This window comes from Solanum verrucosum, unplaced genomic scaffold (assembly GCF_900185275.1).
Source record: "Solanum verrucosum unplaced genomic scaffold, falcon-dt-bn FXZP01000102.1, whole genome shotgun sequence".
Taxonomy (NCBI): Eukaryota; Viridiplantae; Streptophyta; class Magnoliopsida; order Solanales; family Solanaceae; genus Solanum; species Solanum verrucosum.
The window spans coordinates 3,533,096-3,553,138 of record NW_026019930.1 but is presented as its reverse complement, the minus strand read 5'-3'; the positions used below and the strand labels follow the sequence as shown (position 1 = coordinate 3,553,138).

The window sequence follows — 20,043 nt, the reverse complement described above, 5'->3', positions numbered from 1 at the left end:
AGTAATATTTTTACAAAATAATAATATCTAATGATCCCGACAATAACAATAATAATAATAATATCTAGAGCCCGTTTGGATTGACTTAAAAAAATAATTTTAAATAAAAAATCAAAAGTCAAACTTAAATGATTTTAAGTCAGAAAATAAAAAATAGAAAAAACCTACTTATGATTTGTGACTTATTTTAAATTATTATTCTTATATTTATCAAACACTTCCAAAAATAAAAAAAATTGACCAATTTTTAATCCAATCCAAAGAGCAATCTTATTCCCATTAAAGAAAAGAAAAAGTCATATTCCCAGAAAGTGCTTGGTATCTTCCAATTAACTGTTTCACCAGTCGTCAGTCATCATCCATTATTCTATTCAGTTTCATTGACTTGGTGTTCCATATAGAGCTAGCAGCAGACTGGAGCAGGTAGAAAAAAGGACACTTTTCTTTATCTTCAGAGCAGTACAGTAATGGAGGAGACAAAAAACTCTCCTCCAATACAGGGGGTTGTGATAATCACACTACCACCTCCTGACAACCCTTCTTATGGCAAAACCATAACAGCATTTACACTCTCCGATTCACCCACTCATCAGCAACAAGAAGAAGAAGAACCACCACAACAAAGCCAACCGCATAACCAAGATTTAAATACAGGCGTTCTTCGTGCTTCTTTAGAAAGATCGTTCTTTTTCCGCCCAAAAATCGTTTTTGGACTTCTGGGTATCTCTCTGATTGCCTTATCTTTCTGGTCTTCACTTACCCAAGAGACCGTTTTCGAATTACGTGATGTGGAACACGATCATAAGAGTTCCAACAGTTCGTTTATTCTTCCTTTGTATCCTAAGCGTGGTGGTGCCTGGAATTCAAGGACGGATGATGAAATCAAACTTGGGAGGTTTGTGGATTTCAAACCGGATATCTTTATGGATCAAGAAAAGATTGCCAAGTCTCTTTCTGCTGCAACTAAGTTGGACTCTTCTGTTAATTTTCCTGTTAGGGGTAATATTCATTCAGAAGGGTAAGTTTCCAACTGAATTTCCTTTTGTATATTTGATTTCATGATTATTTCTGAAGTCATTAACTAATCGGTGCCTGTTATGTGAATTCTCCATATCCATTCCATTGCATTAAGGTCCTTTACATATTTAGAGTCTTGTCACACAATTTGACTGTTTTTAGCTGGTTGTCAACACTCTACATGTGAACAAGATAAAGAGTTAATAACCCTTTACTGGCAGAATTATATCAGGGCGCATTGCGAAAAAGGAAAAGCTGCTGTCTCATGGCATCTGTATAATGATCAAGTCAAATTATTGTAGTCGACTAGGACTTGTAGAACATGATGATAGGAATCTCATTAGTTGACAAAGTGATCATATGAGTTAGTCTTTCAAATTCATAGATTATATATTGCTTGAGTCACAACTCATGAGAGAGGTTTTCACATTTTCCTTATCAGCCTATAGTGACATTTTCTTCTCAGTCTAAAGTCTAAACCTTTTTTAACTTGCTCAACTGTTGCCTGCCAAGGAGAACAGGAATGATAACTTGACTCTCCAAAGTGCCTATAGAATTTTCATCTCAAAGGTTAAACTCAGGATGCCAGGTCTCTCTAATTGAATAACCGATTTATTAATAATTCCCCGTACTCTTCATCTTTGAAATTTGCAGTGCACTCTAAGTGATTTTGTTGCTATAAGCCGTAATTGGGTCATGAATTGTTCAACTGGAGTACAAAGTTGATTTTAACATCATTTCCTGTATAGGTTGTACTACACATGTATGCGTGTTGGGAATCCTCCTAGGCCTTATTTTCTTGATATTGATACGGGAAGTGACTTGATGTGGATCCAATGTGATGCTCCATGCACTAGTTGTGCCAAGGTGATGCCTAGACCTTGCTTGTGTTGTTACTAGTTGCTTCTTCTAGTTCCTCTTATTATCACTAGCATAACCAGAAGGTGCAAGCTATGATACTACTATTTGATAGGGAGATGGGGAAAACAAGATTGACAAAGATGCTTTTAGTTAATAATGACATGTAGTTCCATATACCATGGCATTAGTCAGACACACTGCAGATTGTTATTGCTCTAAAGACCACACGTCCTTTTCCCAAATAACCAGATGAGTTTTGGTCAAAGTTTTAAGATATTCTAATTCAAGTGAGAAATGGTCTAATGTTTTCGTATTTTTATACTTCTTGTTGATGTCGTCTTTATTGGTTCAGAAACAAAGCTCATTATGAAGGATGATGATGTGATAAAAGTGTGTTGTTCTGTTATTGGTATTGAACTTGGAGTCCCCATCTTATGCTCGCCCCTCCTTTTTCTGAGGTCTAGTCCTCTCATTGCGGTGAAGTGCTCTTGTCAGAAATCATCTGTCTATGTCTTACTTGTGGACCCTTTGAAAGGGGTTGATGAGTGTGACATGCCTTATACACCTTAATATTGCACCTAGGTAGTGGTGGACGGGGTACTTGGCCTCTCCAATCACACTTTCTCCACCACTTGAGTTGCCCAAGCATAGTTGGAAAGTCTGCTCTTTATTTTCAAACTTGTGATCCTATATTAGTTTCTAACGTTACAAGCTTTCTCAGGGAGCCCACCCATTGTACAAGCCCAGAAATGTCAATATGATACCTCCCAAAAACCCATATTGTGTTGAGGTTCAAGAGAATCTGAAATCCAAGTATTGTGATAACTGCCATCAATGTGATTATGAGATAGAATACGCTGACCGCAGCTCTTCTGTTGGGGTTCTTGCAAAGGATGAACTTCAATTGGTGCTTGCAAATGGGACACGAACCAAGCGAAATGTTGTTTTCGGGTAAACGTTAATTCAGACCCTTTATTTTTTGGCCATACTACTTCTTTATAAAGTTGTAAGTTTTGGTTTGTGTTTGTCAGCTGTGCATATGATCAGCAAGGCACACTTCTCAACACTTTAGCAAGCACTGATGGGATCCTTGGACTTAGCAGAGCTCCAATCAGTTTGCCTTCTCAGCTAGCGAGTCATGGGTTAATCAACAATGTTATTGGACATTGTCTTCGCACTGATACAAATGGGGGCTACTTGTTCTTAGGCAATGACTTTGTCCCACAGTGGCGGATGTCATGGGTCTCTATGCTGAATAACCCTTTTCCGTGAGTAAAGTATTTTGGTGGCTGTCCTATTCCTTCTCAGTACTAGTATATTTACTCCTCCTTTAGCTTTGCTTATAATTAAGGTCTGGTTCTGTCTTTTTGGTATTTGAGATGCCTTATTTGTTCTATTTCTTGCTTGCTTTAGGTTATAATAAGATCGCCAATTTATATATCTGGTTCTTCTTCACATAAGCTTTAAAGGTTGCAAACTGCTTTCTCTGTATATGGAATTTTCGTCATCCTCTGGTGCTACTTAAGAAGAGATGCTGACAAATGTCCAAACTATAAAAAGCTAAACAAAAGAATGACAGAAATACTTCCATATCATGCTTGTATCATTTTACTTGTCTGAGTTATCTTCTTTTCAGTTTCTGTAGGTTCTGATTACTTTCGCCCCTGTATGTGTCCTGACTAAGGGTATATTCTCAGGTCCTTATTAACCCTCATCCTTTATGTTCAGTAATCTTTATCAAGCACAATTGATGAAAATGAACTATGGAGGCAAAGAACTTCGATTAGGCAGCACAAGCTATGGACAAGGTACAGTAGTGTTTGACAGTGGCAGTACTTATACATATTTTACAGATCAAGCATACAAAGCTTTGATTTCCATGGTAAGTCAGGCTGAGAAATCCATTCCTTCAGAAGATCACAAATTTCTTTGATGATTATTCACCAACTATTTGCACTATTTTTCACGATGATTGCAGCTTGAAGAGATTTCCAGTGAAGATCTTATCAAGGATGCATCAGATACGACATTACCCATTTGCTGGCGAGCTAAATTTCCAGTAAGGTAGAACAATAATACCTGTTAATTAATGATTGGTTGGCGGAGTTGACAGTTAAATTCGGAAGTTTTATAGTACTTTTCAGTGTTTCCTCTGGTTTGTTTATGCTAGTTGTTAGTGTTTTCAAGAAAATTTTCTTCTAGGGCTAGCACAGTGATACAGGAAATAATATTAATTGAGAGATCCTCAAATCAGCACAAAACCTTTTGCTTCACTTTGTGATGTAACTTTTGATACCAAATCTAAATGGAAATGATTTCTGCTTGAAGCCTGAGTTACATTTACAAGCCAGCTTCAGTATTGATCTGCTTTGTTCTCTAAAATGTTGATCGAAAAAGAAGAATTCCCTTTTCTTCATTCCCGTTTCTCTTTTTCTGTTGACTCATTACTTGTATAATTATTCTATTTTGTTATTTGCATGCAGATCCATTGAAGAGGTTAGACAATTCTTCAAACCTCTGAACCTTCAATTCGGAAGCAAGTGGCGTATCGTGTCCACTAAGCTTTGGATTCCGGCAGAAGGGTTTTTGACTATAAGTGTGAGAAACGTCTTACTTTTCTAGGTCATTGGTACTTTGCCGTCCCCTTCCCCCTCCTCTTTTGCTTCCTCTCTCACCCAACAATGGAGAACTATTATACTGCAGGAAAAGGGTAATGTGTGCTTAGGTATACTTGATGGAAGCAACGTTCACGATGGTTCTGCTATAATACTTGGAGGTATTGTTTCCTAAATTGACCGAAGGTCATTATAGACTTATTTTAGCTGAATAGATGTTCACGAGCAGTTCGTTAGTCAGTAGGACTTGGAGCTTTTCTAGATTTGACATATATATATATATATATATATATATATATATAATCCTTTCTGAATATGATCAGTAGTGTTTTAATGGACTATGATGGATTTGAGCCATTAAAAAGTTATGATGAAAGCTTTTTTCTATTGACTTGTTAGCCTCCTGGTAATTGCACAACCAATGAATCTGATGACAAAAGTCCATAAGCTTTGAACATAGGAAATTCATGTGCTCTGGTTTGAGTTTTAACTATAGCTATCATTTGATTCTTCTAAAGTAAACTATTCCGTTACTTCTGTCACCCCTTGCAGATATTTCACTACGTGGCCAGTTGTTTGTGTATGACAACGTTAACCAGAAGATTGGGTGGATTAGATCAAATTGTGAACGGCCAGAGAAAGTTCCCAGCCCTCCATTTTTTTGATAGAGAACAGTATAACGTCATTTCTGCAGTGATCGCACACTCTTAATCTTCCTATTCTATATGTTTGGGAAGAGGCTGTATATATTTATTCTGCTTTCTGATGTAGCTATGGTCATAGTGTGCATATCCAATTTTAAGCTTCATTTTTTTCTTCTATTTGATGGAATGGTAATGAAATCGCGAGTATTTGTAGTACAAAATTTGAACAGTCCAACCAAATGTTTTGAGCAGTCTATTAAGTTATCCCACTAATTGTACCATTTAAAACCAGATTGTTCATGTAAAACACGTAATCCCATTTCTCCAATTTAATCAACCGCATTAATAATACTACTGCCCCACTAGACGAAATCGGATGTAATGTTATCTTCCATTTTTTTTTGGCTGGGAGGTGTACGTTGGTAATGTACTTTGTGGCGACCTCAAGACAATTTGTAAGCACCAAAGAGCGGAAATCATAGATTCAAATTCTAGCCGAGATAAAAAAAAAGGGGTGGGGGGGGGGGGGGGGAAGGGGGGAATTCTTCCTAATGGTTGTCACCTTAGCGACAAAATTACTCAGTACTTGTGCTGGTGGACTGTTGAAGGTATTTAGTCAAATAATTGAGATGCGTGTAAGTTGAGTAGAATAATTGAGGTGCTAATGTCTTCAGTCAATGTGTACAAGACGGGGAAAACATATGCATCAACACTTGCCTCTCATTCTACTTTTTAAGTTTTCCCTGTTGGCCTTCTCATTTTCCCAGAGAAATCTGTCCTCGGCAACTCTAATCAATATGTAAGTCACTCTTTCTCCAGATTCCACAATACTACTAGTTCTAATTCATGAGCAATTTCCTTGAGAAACCACCAACACAACATAAAACCTGTGCTGAAGTTCTATTGTATTTACTTTTATGGTGGGTTGAAAGAAAAATGCTGGTCATACCTTGAAGTAACTTTTCTTAGACGATGTCCAAATATGCTTGACAAGAATGATATTTGATATCTAAAGACGACAAAAGCTCTTGTACATCTTCGTTCACACTTGACAATAGACAAGGAGAAAACTACATTTGAACTATTCAATTTCCTTTAACCTAGACAACATCATCACTTGGTTGCTTGTAGGGCTTGGTTGGCGAAAAACCTAACATCAACATCTGGGTCCTCGCTAAGTTCAACCAAACACGGTCGAATTGTGTTCTCCACAACCTGTACATAAAGACTCATGGTTAATATTGGCAGACTCATAAATTAGAAATCCAAACTTTCCTCTTTTTCTTTCATTTTTTAAATCTTTGATTTCCTCTTTTTCCTTACTCCTGCAAACCCACCCCCACCCCCTTAAAATAAAAAATTTCACTGTTTAGAAGTTGATTGACTATTAAACGTACACTACCAAGATTATCATACCAGATTAGAATTTGACAGAAAAGAAAATGGCGAAACTATTTGACTGGCAAGTCATCACTCAAATTTCTGTTCTTTACACACTTCCAGCAATAAAAACTCATCTCGCAGAATTCGTGAGGTGATAAAAAAAAGGCCCCTATCAAGCATTTCAAGCCAAATCTTCACTTTTAACTTTCATGAATATATTAGTCATTACATTATTACTAAGGCTCAGTAGACAGTCTATCAATCAACTATACATCATCCCAAAATGATTGGATAGGCTATAAATCCTTATTTTCCATTCTGCTCTATTCGGACGGGTCCATTTTGTTCATTTATTGTTATACCTGGATGCTGATGTAACTCGTGCCAAGCGGAGTGCGACCAAATGCATTCATTAATACAAACAATCATCATAATTTGCCTATTTTTATACTTACCTTCAACCTAGCATAACTCTCCTACTTTGTCGGGACTTGGGACTAGTTATACGGAGTTCAAATAGGCTAATTAGTGTAGGTGGAGTTGCTCATTAGACGGTCTAATTTACAAAAATAAAGGAAATGCATGAAATACACAAATACACGCATGTCAGCCTTTAAACCAGGGAGAAGTAAATTGACACTTACAGATTGTTCAACTATTGGAATAACAGACTGCAACACCTTAGCCACATTGAACTTGATATTCGGTACCCTGGAACATATAAGTTAGACCTGTAAGTGTAACAATTACCCAACAAAATGGTAGATCATAAATATACTGAACATTAACCTGTCTTTTGATGCAGCAATTATAACTGGCAGAAGTTTGGAGCAAGTAATTTCTGAGCCCATGACAGGGGCAAGAAGAGAAATTGCATGAAGGATGGTCATCCGGTAAAGATAATGTGGGTCATTGATCATATCCAACACCTGAAATATGAATCAGTCAAGTTATTTAAAGAGGAAAACCTAAGACTCCCACCCCCCAACCAAAAGAAATGTGAAAGGGTCTAATAGTTGAAACTGAAGTCAGATAATGTCCACTAAAAAATATTGATTCTGGAACATTGTACAGCAATGTACTGATTCTGGAAAAGATATTCCACATATCACGACTCATCAAAGAACAGACCAAGAAATGATTTCTTCATGATCAGTGATAAACAATGTATGAAATAGAGAACAATAGCATTAATTTTTTTTTGCTTGAAGAAGAAACTGCTAAATTATCGCAGCACCAACTATCAACCAGCTTATTAAAGGCAATAGCAAAACCTGTGGAATTATATGCTCCATTGCCCATGTTGGACCGAATTCCTCAGCAAGGCGCTTAACATTGTTTGCTGCTGCATCTCTAATAGAGTAAACCTGCAAGTCGACAAGTGATAATAAGGAAGACATAAAAGAGAAATACAAGAACATTACAAAGAGTTGCACAACGCCATGCAATTTGTTTCATTTTGGGTATCTCCTGAAAGAAGTCAGGAAGGATGCACAAGTAATATTCAAGATACTAAGTGGCCAATACAAGAAGCAGCATAAGATATGATCTCAAAAGGTTGAATTGAGACCAAAGAATCAGGATAGCAGAACTATTCCATCATTGTAAGCCAGTGACCTAAAATATAGATCCTTCCTGAGTAAGCAAGTTCCCTGTATTATGACTGAGCAAAATCCCATCCTCCATCAGGACATCAAGAAATGGTATTTCATAATTCATATCATGTAGCATTCTGTCGAATAATGGCTTTCCATCCATGTATGCGAAGGTCTAACATGGACATCACATCAGAACTCTTTCCAGAAGTGCCATTTAAAGAGGCAGTCTCAATAGCAACTTTTAAAAAAAAATGTCATGTAATATTGCTCCTTATAACTTTACGACATTAATGTGTCTCTCATTGTCAGGATATGCCTATCATGTGACCAATTCCTACTGACATGCTGACTTTCTTTCTTCCAAAACATATGCTGCTTCCCAGAAAACAGTCCATAGTGATTTTTTATGCTTTTATACCACAGTCCACGGAACAGGCATTTGGTTACAATCACTTTATCCAGACATAAACTAGAATATTCACAGTTCTTTCTTTCTAAAGCATCAGCAGACATAACAAGTAACAGAAAGCTTCATACAAACCTTATCTTTTAGCCATTGCATGCACAGAGCACCAAGCTTGTCATCAAAAAAACCGACCCCCAGCTGACTTGCCAATAGAGGTATATACTCAATTATAGCAAGCCGAACCCTCCAGTGTCTATCCTCTGCAAGTTCAACAATTGCTGGCAGCAGTGATTGGGAGAGCAAATCAATTCCAATTACCTGCAATACATTGATTTAGTTTGAAATAGGAGAACATGAAAAACGTGATATAGGTACGTAGATTCAGAAGCCATCAAGCCTCAAATAAGGCAAAGTGTCTTCAAGTACAGAGTTATAATAATTAATTATAGCTAACCTGGTTCACTTGATCAAGCTTACTGATAATATTCAAACGAACATCAGGAAACTCATCCTTCAGAAGAGAGAGGAAAATTGGGAGAAGCTGCTCGATAGTTGCATCCTATAATAACAAGTACAGTAACATTAAACTCCTGTTAGAGACATAATTGACTAAACATTGGACAAAGCCGCAAAGAAAGTCGAGCGTATTCCAGGAAAAGGTATTATTTTGGGTTCAAAAACTATATTGAGAACGATATTGTAAATGACTATCATCAAAGTCAAAAAAACATAAACGCCATACTGGCTGTAAGACCGAGGAAAAATTTCTTCAGGATAAGCTGCTAATCATGTGGTTACAGTAATCAATAACATACTGCTAAAATATGTTTCCAACTTTGGACTCGAGAAAAGGTAAGAAAAGTTAAAGAAGGACTAAGCAGACAGAAGCACAAGGGAATGAGCATGTTATAATAGGACAACAATAAGAAGCAACCTGGACAGAACCTGAACTTTACTGTACTAATATATACCATAATTAGAGAGCAAACTCAATATTTTGGTGCACTGACGAGGGTATTTATACCTTTCCTAAAATAGGCGCCAATCCCATGATAACTGAAGCCAAAGCAGAACGAACATGCTGGGATGAATCTGATGATAGTTCCTATGAAAAAAGAATGTGCTTTAGTTAAAGTTACAAAAATCATTAAGGATCATTCGATGATTGATACTTAAATGTACTAGGAAAAGGAATCACACAAGGAGACATTATCTGTAGAAACCAAAAGATAGGAATATGGGACAGATAAATAGAGAAGGAACTTCATAAAGTTTCTACCTTTACACAAGGAAGGATATGCTGGATAGCTATCTCAGGGCTCAAAATACGGCAGAACTTAGTCACCTTGCCAGCAGCAGCTATACGCACTTCAGCCTCATTATCACGAAGTAGCCGAACATAGGCAGGGACCAAATCCGTCCTGATGAATTTTATGATGATCATAAGTTAGTCATAAGGGAGAGAACTTGCTAGAAAACCAAAAATAGAAAAAGAAAAAGAAATCCTTGTGGTGAGCAAAATTTGTGATATTCATATCCACATCATGTTCAGTTCCGAGCATGAAAAAGAAAGAACAGAAGATTCAGGAACGAAAAAGACATGCTTCATTTGACTGGCAAGGTTGAGTTATCAAAGGTGTAAACCGTAACACAGATTACAGAACGTGAGAAATGAACAGTATCACAAATATCTACCTGGTACCCTCCGGTCCAACTGCCTCACAAAGTTCATAAAGTTGATTTGCAACCATGTAACGAACACGCCAAGACTTATCCTGTTCAAATGGATAAACAGGTAATTAACATCAGTAACTACCGTCAGTATGACACTATAAACTGACAAAGCAGCACTGTTTGGTTGCATGAAAATATCACATTAGTTGATCATACAAATAAGCAAAAGAACCAAATTCCAGAAAGGAAAAAAGAAAAGATCAGCATAGGGGTTATATCATCAATGTCATTTGTTGGAATTCACTGACAAAACAATAACTAACCCCACCCCTCACCCCATCGATTATGTCAGGGTAAAGAATGGCAAAAAGGAAAAACTTAGTTCAGCACTTAAAATCCTCTTCTACAACTTCAAGGCCTGAAACAGTTTGCATCCTTTCGAACTACCTTCCATGGCAGAGCAAAAACTTAGTTCTGCACAACTCATAATGGATAAAAAAGGATTTATTAGGATTTTTTCAGCCTATGCATCAATATGAATATACTTTAAGCTCATGCTAACAATTTAAGCTTCACTCCAGCTATAGTTGGGGTGTTGGGGAAATGTGAAACAGCAAAAGAACTCCCAGACAATCGCCTAATACCTCGTCAAGCTTAAAGTGTCAGGACTGAGCAAAGCTACAGTCACACGGGACAAACGAAATACAGCACCAATATTACTATAAGATATCCAGAAAGACCACATGGCAGAAATCTTCATAAACTGCATTTGCATGCAAATAAAAGTTCAATGTAAAGCTGGTGGCCAACCTGCGCAAAATTAACTATGACGGGAAGAATTTGTGCTACACAGTCTTTAGGCTCCAGCAGCTTCCCCAAAGCAGCACAATCCTCAACAGCCAATAAACGGACAGAATCTTGATCTGAATAGAACCAATTCCTCCTTAGTCAGACTGATATAAATTAAGTAAACCAAATAGAGCTCAACAAAGACATCAAATATTAGCCACTAATGGAATATTGGTATGGTCAACAGAAAGCGAACAATTCTTAAATAACGCACATGTCAGGCTAGTCCTTGACAAATAGAAATTGATCAGGTTAAATTTTTCCTATGAAAAGGGGAGGGTAGACATGATTTGATAATGGATAGCTTCAACATTTATCAAGTTTTAGTGTATACTGAAGTATCACCCACACTCATGAACTGATATATTAAGACAAAATGAAACAGTCCAAGTAATTAGACTATGATAATTGTTCCTCTATCTCAGATGAGTGTATGCACTCAAATCTAATGAACAAGAAAGGACCCTTGAAGATGTACCAGAACATGCACACAAATAAAGAACCTCAATCAGAGAATTTTTTGAGAGAAGGTATATTTTAGTAAGATAAAGAGCACCAAACGTGTGCTGTATTTCAAATGACTTTGACCTTTTTGCATGTTCATTTAACTGTTGAATAAAGATGGGTGTATCAACACTAACTTTTACCATTCTTTCCAATACTTCTCTCATACCTAGACACTATTATGAGCTGTGCTACTAGAGTCAACAGAAATGATGAAGTAAAATAATTCTGAACTGTTATTTACTCAGACAGCATATTGAGTAGCCCAAGTGCTAGAACCAATCCTAACATCAAAGCAGAGCCAACTTGGAAATGCTCATTCCAAAATAATTCTCAAAAATCATACTAGTTATCCCCAAACACTATGTTAACCTAAAGACTAAAGAGAACCATAAAGAGCCAAACAGAATTAACAGGAGTTCAAGGACTCCAGGGTCAAGAAAGATTTTTGCTCCAAAAAGAGACCACTTTCAGAAAGCAAATTTCGACATTCCAAAGAAAAGATAAAATACAAAGAGTACATAATGAAAATACCATACCATCCTGTGTCAGGGTCTCAAACATTGACATGATGTCAGTCTTCAGATGGGGTTGTTCAATAGTCGCAGCAAACTTTCCAAGATTTGTAGCAGCAGCTCTCCTCACCATAGGCATATCATCTTGGCAAAGTTGGCTATATATGGTTCTCAGTTCATTCTTTAATGGCTCTGGAGCACTAGGATAAGCAATGTGAAACAATCCACAGGAGGAAACTCGAGCAGTGAACCACTCTCCAGCAGCCAGTCTCTGGTTACAAGAAACCACAGAGATGTTACACTACGTCTCAAAAGATAAATTTTTTTTTTTTGAACTTGGTAACTTTATCTCAAAAGATCAATTTTGAAGGATCATATCTATGATACGAGCACTGATCTATTATTTCACCAACCAATGAAGGAACTACAAAATTAAACACAAGCAGTAATAATCTAGCATGGACTTGGCTATATTTCAGGTGTCCCAAGATCCTAAACTAACACACACGCGTGCACCATCTGTATTTAGGCGATATCTTCAATAAATACATAAGCGCTCTTGTTTTATGTGACCTTTCTTTTTCATATAAGCCAAGATAAGAAAACTTTTTACCAGGTGGTGTATTATCTATTCCCAGAATTAACATTTACATCAAGTAAATTACATCGTAAGTTTGAATCACACACAATATCCTCCTCATAACCTAAGTTACTCGGACTCTTCACTTTGGGTGCCGCACCTGTGTCGACACGATGTGGGTGTGGGTGTGGGTGCGGGATCCATACCCGCTCTAGTCAACTAGTTTTGGGTACTTTGACCAAATTCGAGGGAGAAAATCCGGACAGATTCGATGATTTCTATAATCAAAACAAAAACTAAGGTGAAATTGAAGAAAATGAAATACCTTTTATAAATAAATTTCTATTGCCACTCCCTTTCCTTTTATCTCCTTTCGGGATTCTCCTCTTGATCAATATTTCTCCTCATGTTCTCCACATAATATTTCATAATTTAGGTTTTATAACTCTATTTTTAGATATTGGAATTATTTTATGCCGAATCCCCGCACCCTTATCCATACCCATATCGGAAACCCATACCCGAGTCCAAGCAACTTAGCTCATAACCAATTCAAACTATTCTAAGGGACAGTGCATACCAAATATAGTAACCAATTTATATGTTTCCTCAAATTCTGCACCTCATTAGAGAAGGATAACCTGAAGGGAGCATCTTTAAAAGCTCAAGGATTATTTACAAGATCTCTCCTGCTGACTCATATAATGAACCGTGAACCTTCATTTCTTTCTACCATCTTTGCAATAGTCAACGTGAGACAGAGAATGAAATACCAAGAACAACGTTAGCTCAGCATTTATCTCAGCATCCTCTGACTAGCCGGAGAATATGTGTTTTTTTTTCTTTTTCTGTTCTTTAAAAAAAAAAAAACTGAAAAGGTTAGATATGTTTTCTTTATTAAACTAATTGAAATCAGCACCTACCATATTGAAGTTGCAGCAGCCTTAATTTAAGGTCTCAAAAGCTCACAATACCAACCAAAAATGAGAAAAAGGAATAACCCTATTTTACAGCAGGCTGACCTATACAGCTATACTAGAATATAGGAGTTACCAATCTTACAGATTTTGTAGAGCTGTATAACAAACATAGAAATAGAGTCAAGCAGCATTTCAAAGATATTAGGACAATCGACAAACCTTCACAAGTGGAATAAATGACTCCACCAAATCCGATTCCTTCATTTGGGACCCAATTCTGCATAATGACTCAACTGCCTTTTCTCTAACACAAGTTTCCTCAACACTACAAAGACCTTCCAAGGGTGGAAGCAATACATGCGCATGTTCAACTCCTCCAACATATGGAATAAACATGCCCAACTCTTCGGCCATTGCAAGAAGAACTTCGTCATCGTCATCGTTGTTCTCACTTAGAAATGGAATCAACTCTTTCCGTGTTCTCTCCTCACCAAGAGCACGGGCGATGGTAGACAATCGCCGGATTGAATTCAATCTTAGCTGAATGTCTTCATTCTTCAACTCATCAATCAAAACAGCAATAGGATACAATGGCTCATCAATACCCGACATGGTTTCTCGCAATGTGAAAATACCTGTCTATATATATTCATGACAACTCAAATTATTTAACTGTACAAGAACAATAGATATTTCGAAAGATCAATAGCTGGGATTTCATTCTTTTATTATTTTTAATAGAAGACAATTAGTAAATGTCCGGAAAAATATTCATTCACATCAGTAAATTAACTATGGCTGGCACTATTTAACATTAAACAATATTTCCATCGGTATAACAAATCTTACTCACTTATAAATTAAAGACATGAAAGATTTGCATGAATAATGAAGTGATCTGATCGAAACAACTTACCATAGAAGAAATTAACTAATCAAACTGACAACAAAAAAAAATCGGTCAAATTACTGATCTTTCGCATTTTCCACTCTACATTTGTGATCGGAAGCATAAAAGTAACTTGTAATTAATGCGCATATTTATGAAGCAGTTTTTTCAGATAAAATGAAAACTGACTTCGATAGCGTACAGAAAAAATCAACATAATTTTAGCGACTATGTGTCTGTCTAGTTTATAGGTTGAGTGAAAGCTTGAACCTTAAGATACAGAAAATAATAGGGAAAGAAGGTTCTAGAAAACCGAGATATCAAAGCCGAGGCATCTAGACTGTATCCTCTCTGTGTGTGACAGAGAGATTCGTACCTGAGAAGCAATAGACGGAATGAGAGCAACAGAAATTGATCAGAAGACTGATCTATTGCCGGAGAAGATGAGAAGGATCTGCTATTTCCGGTGCTTTTGGCTTCTTCTTCTTTCCTTTTTTCCTTTTATTATTGGCATTTTTGGGATTTTAAATTATTTATATTTTCTTTCCCTTTATTTTTATTTATTTATTTAGAGTAATTAATTATTTAATGACTTCCTAATACCGAAAACCTCTTTTACTAAATTACTAATGACCAAAATAAAGAAGAAGAAAGCGAAAGAGAAAAACTCACATTAATGGAGTATAGATTTTCATCTCATTAAATTATTAATTATATTAAATTTATTATAAATATATCTTGTGCATAAATATTTACCAACGGAATGAACCAAATCATATATATTTCAAGTCATTCCCAATCAACACACAGTACATTTTATTAGTAAGAATTAATTTGTTTCTTATTTTATAAATTTATTGTATGAGTTATGTCATTCGTTCTTTAAATATACTAAATTTAATGTTTCTTAAAATGAATTTTGGAAATAACATGGTGTAAGTAGTAAGTTATTTTTTAATTTCTTAAATTAAACAATTAAAATTGAATATATATTTTTAGTATATTGAACTATATAAATAAAAATGATCGTCAGTATTTTTTTAAGAAAGAACATTCTTGAAGTAAGTTGATTGAATACAATTATTTTTAGTTGCCGGAAATTGCATCAAACTTACACGATCAATTAATTTGATTTAGTAAATGAGCAAAGAACATCGTTTTATTCCCGTATCTTCACTTTTTTGTACATTTCTTTATTGTTGATTTGAAAACGACATTAAAATTATGGAGAAACCCAAGATAGCGACCAAAAAAAGAAAAAAAACCGTAAGCAGAAAATGAGGTAATGTATATCCCCACTTGACTTGCATTCCTTGACAAGTTTTATTAATCTTAAAGAATAATTAGTTTAATTTCATAAAAGAAAGTAAAAGTATATATATAAATTATAATCGCAATTTAAACTTTAAAGTATTAATTTCAGGAAGGTCACTCAACTTCTATTTATTGCACCAAAATCAATAAATTGTTTTTTTCCTACCAAAGAGTCTGTTTGCTTTAATCTGGGAAGCCACTAAATTATTTTTCACTGGTGAAGTTTGTCAAGTATCACAAAGGTCACCAAACATTTTTATTTTTGTGGCCAAGAAGCTTTCAACTTTGCCCAAGTAAAATGTATTTTGTTTTCTCATAGTGACTTTTTTCTGATACTTGCGTGAAGTTGAGTGATTTATTGACGCAAAGGACTATCATCATATTTCCTTTTATCTTGCGTGATTATTGTCTATTGATAAATTTATCCCGGTTACTGATAGTTAAAGTGTAAATGTATATCGAGTTGGTGAAACACATTGAGTGATTTATCGACGCAAAGGACTATCATATATCATGCAGGTTGGCATTTCTACTTGTTCAGGTATGTAATCTCAAGTTCTACCTAACTGAAGGAAGACTGCATCTACACATTGATGCATGTATTCTGCTGTACTAACATCACAAAAATGCTACAAAGCTAGTAATCTTCTGTTTTCAGACACACTATAATCTCGAAAAGTACCAGAAATAAAAAGCACACCAAAGAATTGAACATAGTGTTAAACATGATATCCTGCAAGTGCAATCGTCTATCCCTTTCCTCCATCAATATCCTATAGACAAAGAAGGGCTCCGGGGAAGCAATCACCCCAAATCATCGATCATTGTTAGCTCAAAAGCAACAAGTGTAATCGAATTCACTTCTTAAAGCACCATGGTGAGTACAATTTTTTGTTGAAATAAATGATAGTTCATGTCTTCAGCATGACAAACACCTGGAAATAAGGTGTTTCGGGTTCTTTTCTCGTACAATTTGGTATTTTCTGCAGTAATATACATGATCCAACTCATCCATGCGACAAAAGTCTTAAAACTAACACAATATTGTATAAAGATGAAACGAAAATTGCATGAGAATCACTCTGTGAGCATTCTTTTGACTTGTAGTTGAAAATAAAGAATCAACTTCCATACTTTCATCAGTATATTTTGCACTACAATTCCACATGGATACAAAGTATAAAAACGTCTACATTTCAGCTTGTAAGAGTAACTTTGAATCTAAGTTGGGCACTCTTAGCTGGACTTCTGTTTTACCCATAATTATCACAATATGAAGACGTAATTCTTCATTAGAAGTGAACTTAGCAAACTTATCTATTCCAAACTAGGTGCCTCTTCAGTTGGATTTGACTCGAACACATCCGAGTTAGAAGCCTCTGGTTCTTCAAGAAGTTCTTGTGATTCCATTGCTTCCTTATACACAGGAGTAGCCTTGAAATCTGTAGCTCCATCGTTATATGTGGCCACAGCAATACCACATGCAATTAGCTGCCAATAAAGATGCCAAAATCAAACGGGTAAGAACCCTATAAAGGATATTAAAAACACCACCTTAGAGAAAAAGAAGATGCAAAAATAGAAAACAAATACTAAGTTTTCCCTGCATTACTTCTCAATACATAACATACTGCAAAAGGTGTCTCAAGTTGTTCCATTTTCCCATTTCCATGGTTGTGATACCCAAACAGAACCATTATGGAAAACAGGCATAGGCTTCCTCTAGTTGAGATTACACCAAAACCCATCCTAATTTCTAAATATTAAATGACATGGCTCATCATTTTGGTTGTCTTCTTTGGTCAGAGAGAAACAACTGTTGCTGGTAATCCAAACTAATCTAAAGTAGCAACAAGAAGAAACAAGAGACTTATTTATAACTTTCATGACCAACAGCAAGTCGTCATGGGTAGTGCACCAATCATTAAATAACCCGATAAAGTCGGATAAGCTAACTACACAATCTTTTAAAAAAAAATTTATAGAGGAAGCTAACTACACAATCAAGAATGAACCAATGGTAACTTCACCTGGTCAATGTAATTTTTCAGCTTTCCATTATTCCCTTTCATCTCATAATATTGTCCATATCGAAAAATCTTACAAAAATATCATGTTTTGCATATATGACAATAGAAAAGAAACCACTTAGTTTTAATCCTAACCTTTCATAAAAGTTAATGTTAGTCCAGTGCACAAAGCATCCCACTTTAGCATGGTCCGGGGACTGGTATCTTATGCACTGTGGTAGTGAGTGTGAACAAGATTGTGGAACATCTGAATATCTAAATGTGGGAAAAGAAATTTTGAACATGAAAAAGTTGTTCTTTATAGTCATTTGATCTGTTATAACCTATTGACATAAACTCAGCTATAATATTTTCTCTAATTTTTGGTATGTCATGTAGAATACAAACCAAACACCTATTTCACCCAAGGTGGAGCTAGAGTATTAATTACCTGTTCGCACGAACCCAATAGCTTTTGCTTAGACACTAGTATTAGGAAATTCATGAAACATGCAAGTTCATAATGCATAAACTTCAAAACCTGGCTCCGCCTAATTCACACATATTCAACACAAATAAATCAATACCAATCAACATTAACTTTTAACCAACATTATACGAAGATAAATTAGCAAAGGGGTTGAGGATGCACCGAAAAGAGAACGCCAAAAGCCCACATATACTGAACAAAGAATCCAAATCCATCCCATTGAGGTCCTTCCCAAAAGTCAGTTTCCTCTCCAGGAAGCTTCGGAATCACAAAAGCATCACCAGTTGTTGTAGTTGCAGAAACCCTATCTTCACTACCAATACGAATATTGATCGTCTGGAATTCTTCTTCTTCTTCTTTTACTGGCTCTTTAGTTGAAATTGAACTTCTCTTGTTCTTCCCTGAAGTGAACTTCTTTGCAGCCAATACAGTGAATTGACTTCTTCTCCCCTGAGATGGAAGTAAGAAGGGACGGCGAAGAGGGAATTGGGTAAACGGTATTTTTGTTGATGCGCTGTTGCAGAGAATTCGATTTCCTGTGAGAGCCATTGTTGTGGCTGATAAGAAGTGTGTGGACGAGACTCTGATGATAAACTACTTTCGGATCCGAAATGCGATCCGGTTCATTGGTCGTTAAGATCCGACTCACACAGGATATTTCGGTTGATTTTTCTATATATAAAAAAATTAGTTTCAAATCACCCAAGGAAAACTACCTTATTAGACATGCATTCATACCTATATATATTAATTTTATCTACACTTTTAAATAACTATATATCTTACGACTAATTAAGAGTTATATATATATATATATATATATTAATTTTATCTACACTTTTAAATAACTATATATCTTACGACTAATTAAGAGTTATATATATATATAAACGAAGATATACTTAAATATATATGTATTTTTCCTACTAGATATATTAAATAGAGAGAAATGAATGAGATTACGAGGGGACGAACGTGATGAGAAGGGAGATAGTCATGTATCCCAGTTACATGTGAATCACACTAGATATAAGTATATGGTGTGATTCACATATATCTAGTATACAAGATACATAAGTAGGCGAGTGATATTATCTATGTATCTCAGATATATATCACTTGGATACAATTTATCCAGAATAAATTACACTTAATTTTAACTTCATGTATTCCGAGCTACATGTATCTTGACGTATTTGAATGTAACTAAATCTGGTAAGATTCGTAATATTGCAAACTAAAGTATATCTAAATAATTAGTCGGTAAGATTCGTAATATTGCAAACTAAAGTGTATCTAAATATGTATATACTTGTCTTTTTCAATTGATTTCTAAATATTTAGAAGTTGTCTCTACTTAGTCATATTTAAGACAAAAAAAACATTTGTTTCATTTTGCTTCAAGTAAATTCTAAGGGGTCGTTTGGTAGAGTGTATTAGAAAACATAATGCATGCATTAGGTGTGTGTATTAGTAGTACGTTGTTTGGTACACTTTTTCATGCCATGTATAACTAAACACTCTATTGTGTATTAAGTTGTGTATTACTAATACCAAGGAATTCTAGGTTTTAGTAATACATAGCATTTTAACACTTGCATTAGATTAAATAATTACAAAACTACCCTTAAAGCCTTTTCATTTTCTTTGTTGTCTTAAGTATCTTTTTTATAAAAAAATAATAATAATCCAATTTCAATATAATTTAATCAATTTTTTTTACTATCGTGACGATAAATTTGATAAAAAAAAGTTATTTGCCAACTTTCCACAAA

General features: G+C 35.4%; 3 protein-coding genes across 3 annotated transcripts; 1 reads left to right on the top strand and 2 right to left on the bottom strand.

Moving 5' to 3' along the window:
* Window positions 1-396: 396 nt before the first annotated feature.
* On the top strand, window positions 397-5,289 carry LOC125830893 (aspartyl protease APCB1). The gene is made up of 9 exons (XM_049510075.1): window positions 397-1,018; window positions 1,767-1,884; window positions 2,600-2,829; window positions 2,910-3,146; window positions 3,607-3,760; window positions 3,857-3,942; window positions 4,362-4,476; window positions 4,582-4,654; window positions 5,046-5,289. The coding sequence occupies exons 1-9, from the start codon at window positions 468-470 to the stop codon at window positions 5,156-5,158; spliced, it is 1,677 nt and encodes a 558-aa protein (XP_049366032.1). The 5' UTR covers window positions 397-467; the 3' UTR covers window positions 5,159-5,289.
* Window positions 5,290-6,077: 788 nt separating this feature from the next.
* LOC125829136 (serine/threonine-protein phosphatase 2A 65 kDa regulatory subunit A beta isoform-like) lies at window positions 6,078-14,958 on the bottom strand. The gene is made up of 13 exons (XM_049508395.1): window positions 14,832-14,958; window positions 13,786-14,201; window positions 12,091-12,337; window positions 11,009-11,121; window positions 10,220-10,299; window positions 9,804-9,945; window positions 9,549-9,629; window positions 8,979-9,083; window positions 8,660-8,842; window positions 7,795-7,887; window positions 7,310-7,449; window positions 7,165-7,231; window positions 6,078-6,352 (listed from the first exon to the last, which is right to left on the bottom strand). The coding sequence occupies exons 2-13, from the start codon at window positions 14,176-14,178 to the stop codon at window positions 6,251-6,253; spliced, it is 1,746 nt and encodes a 581-aa protein (XP_049364352.1). The 5' UTR covers window positions 14,179-14,201; window positions 14,832-14,958; the 3' UTR covers window positions 6,078-6,250.
* A 1,918-nt stretch (window positions 14,959-16,876) lies between these two features.
* Window positions 16,877-18,896, bottom strand: LOC125829291 (uncharacterized). Its single transcript, XM_049508538.1, has 2 exons — window positions 18,431-18,896; window positions 16,877-17,260 (listed from the first exon to the last, which is right to left on the bottom strand). The coding sequence occupies exons 1-2, from the start codon at window positions 18,815-18,817 to the stop codon at window positions 17,087-17,089; spliced, it is 561 nt and encodes a 186-aa protein (XP_049364495.1). The 5' UTR covers window positions 18,818-18,896; the 3' UTR covers window positions 16,877-17,086.
* Window positions 18,897-20,043: the final 1,147 nt, after the last annotated feature.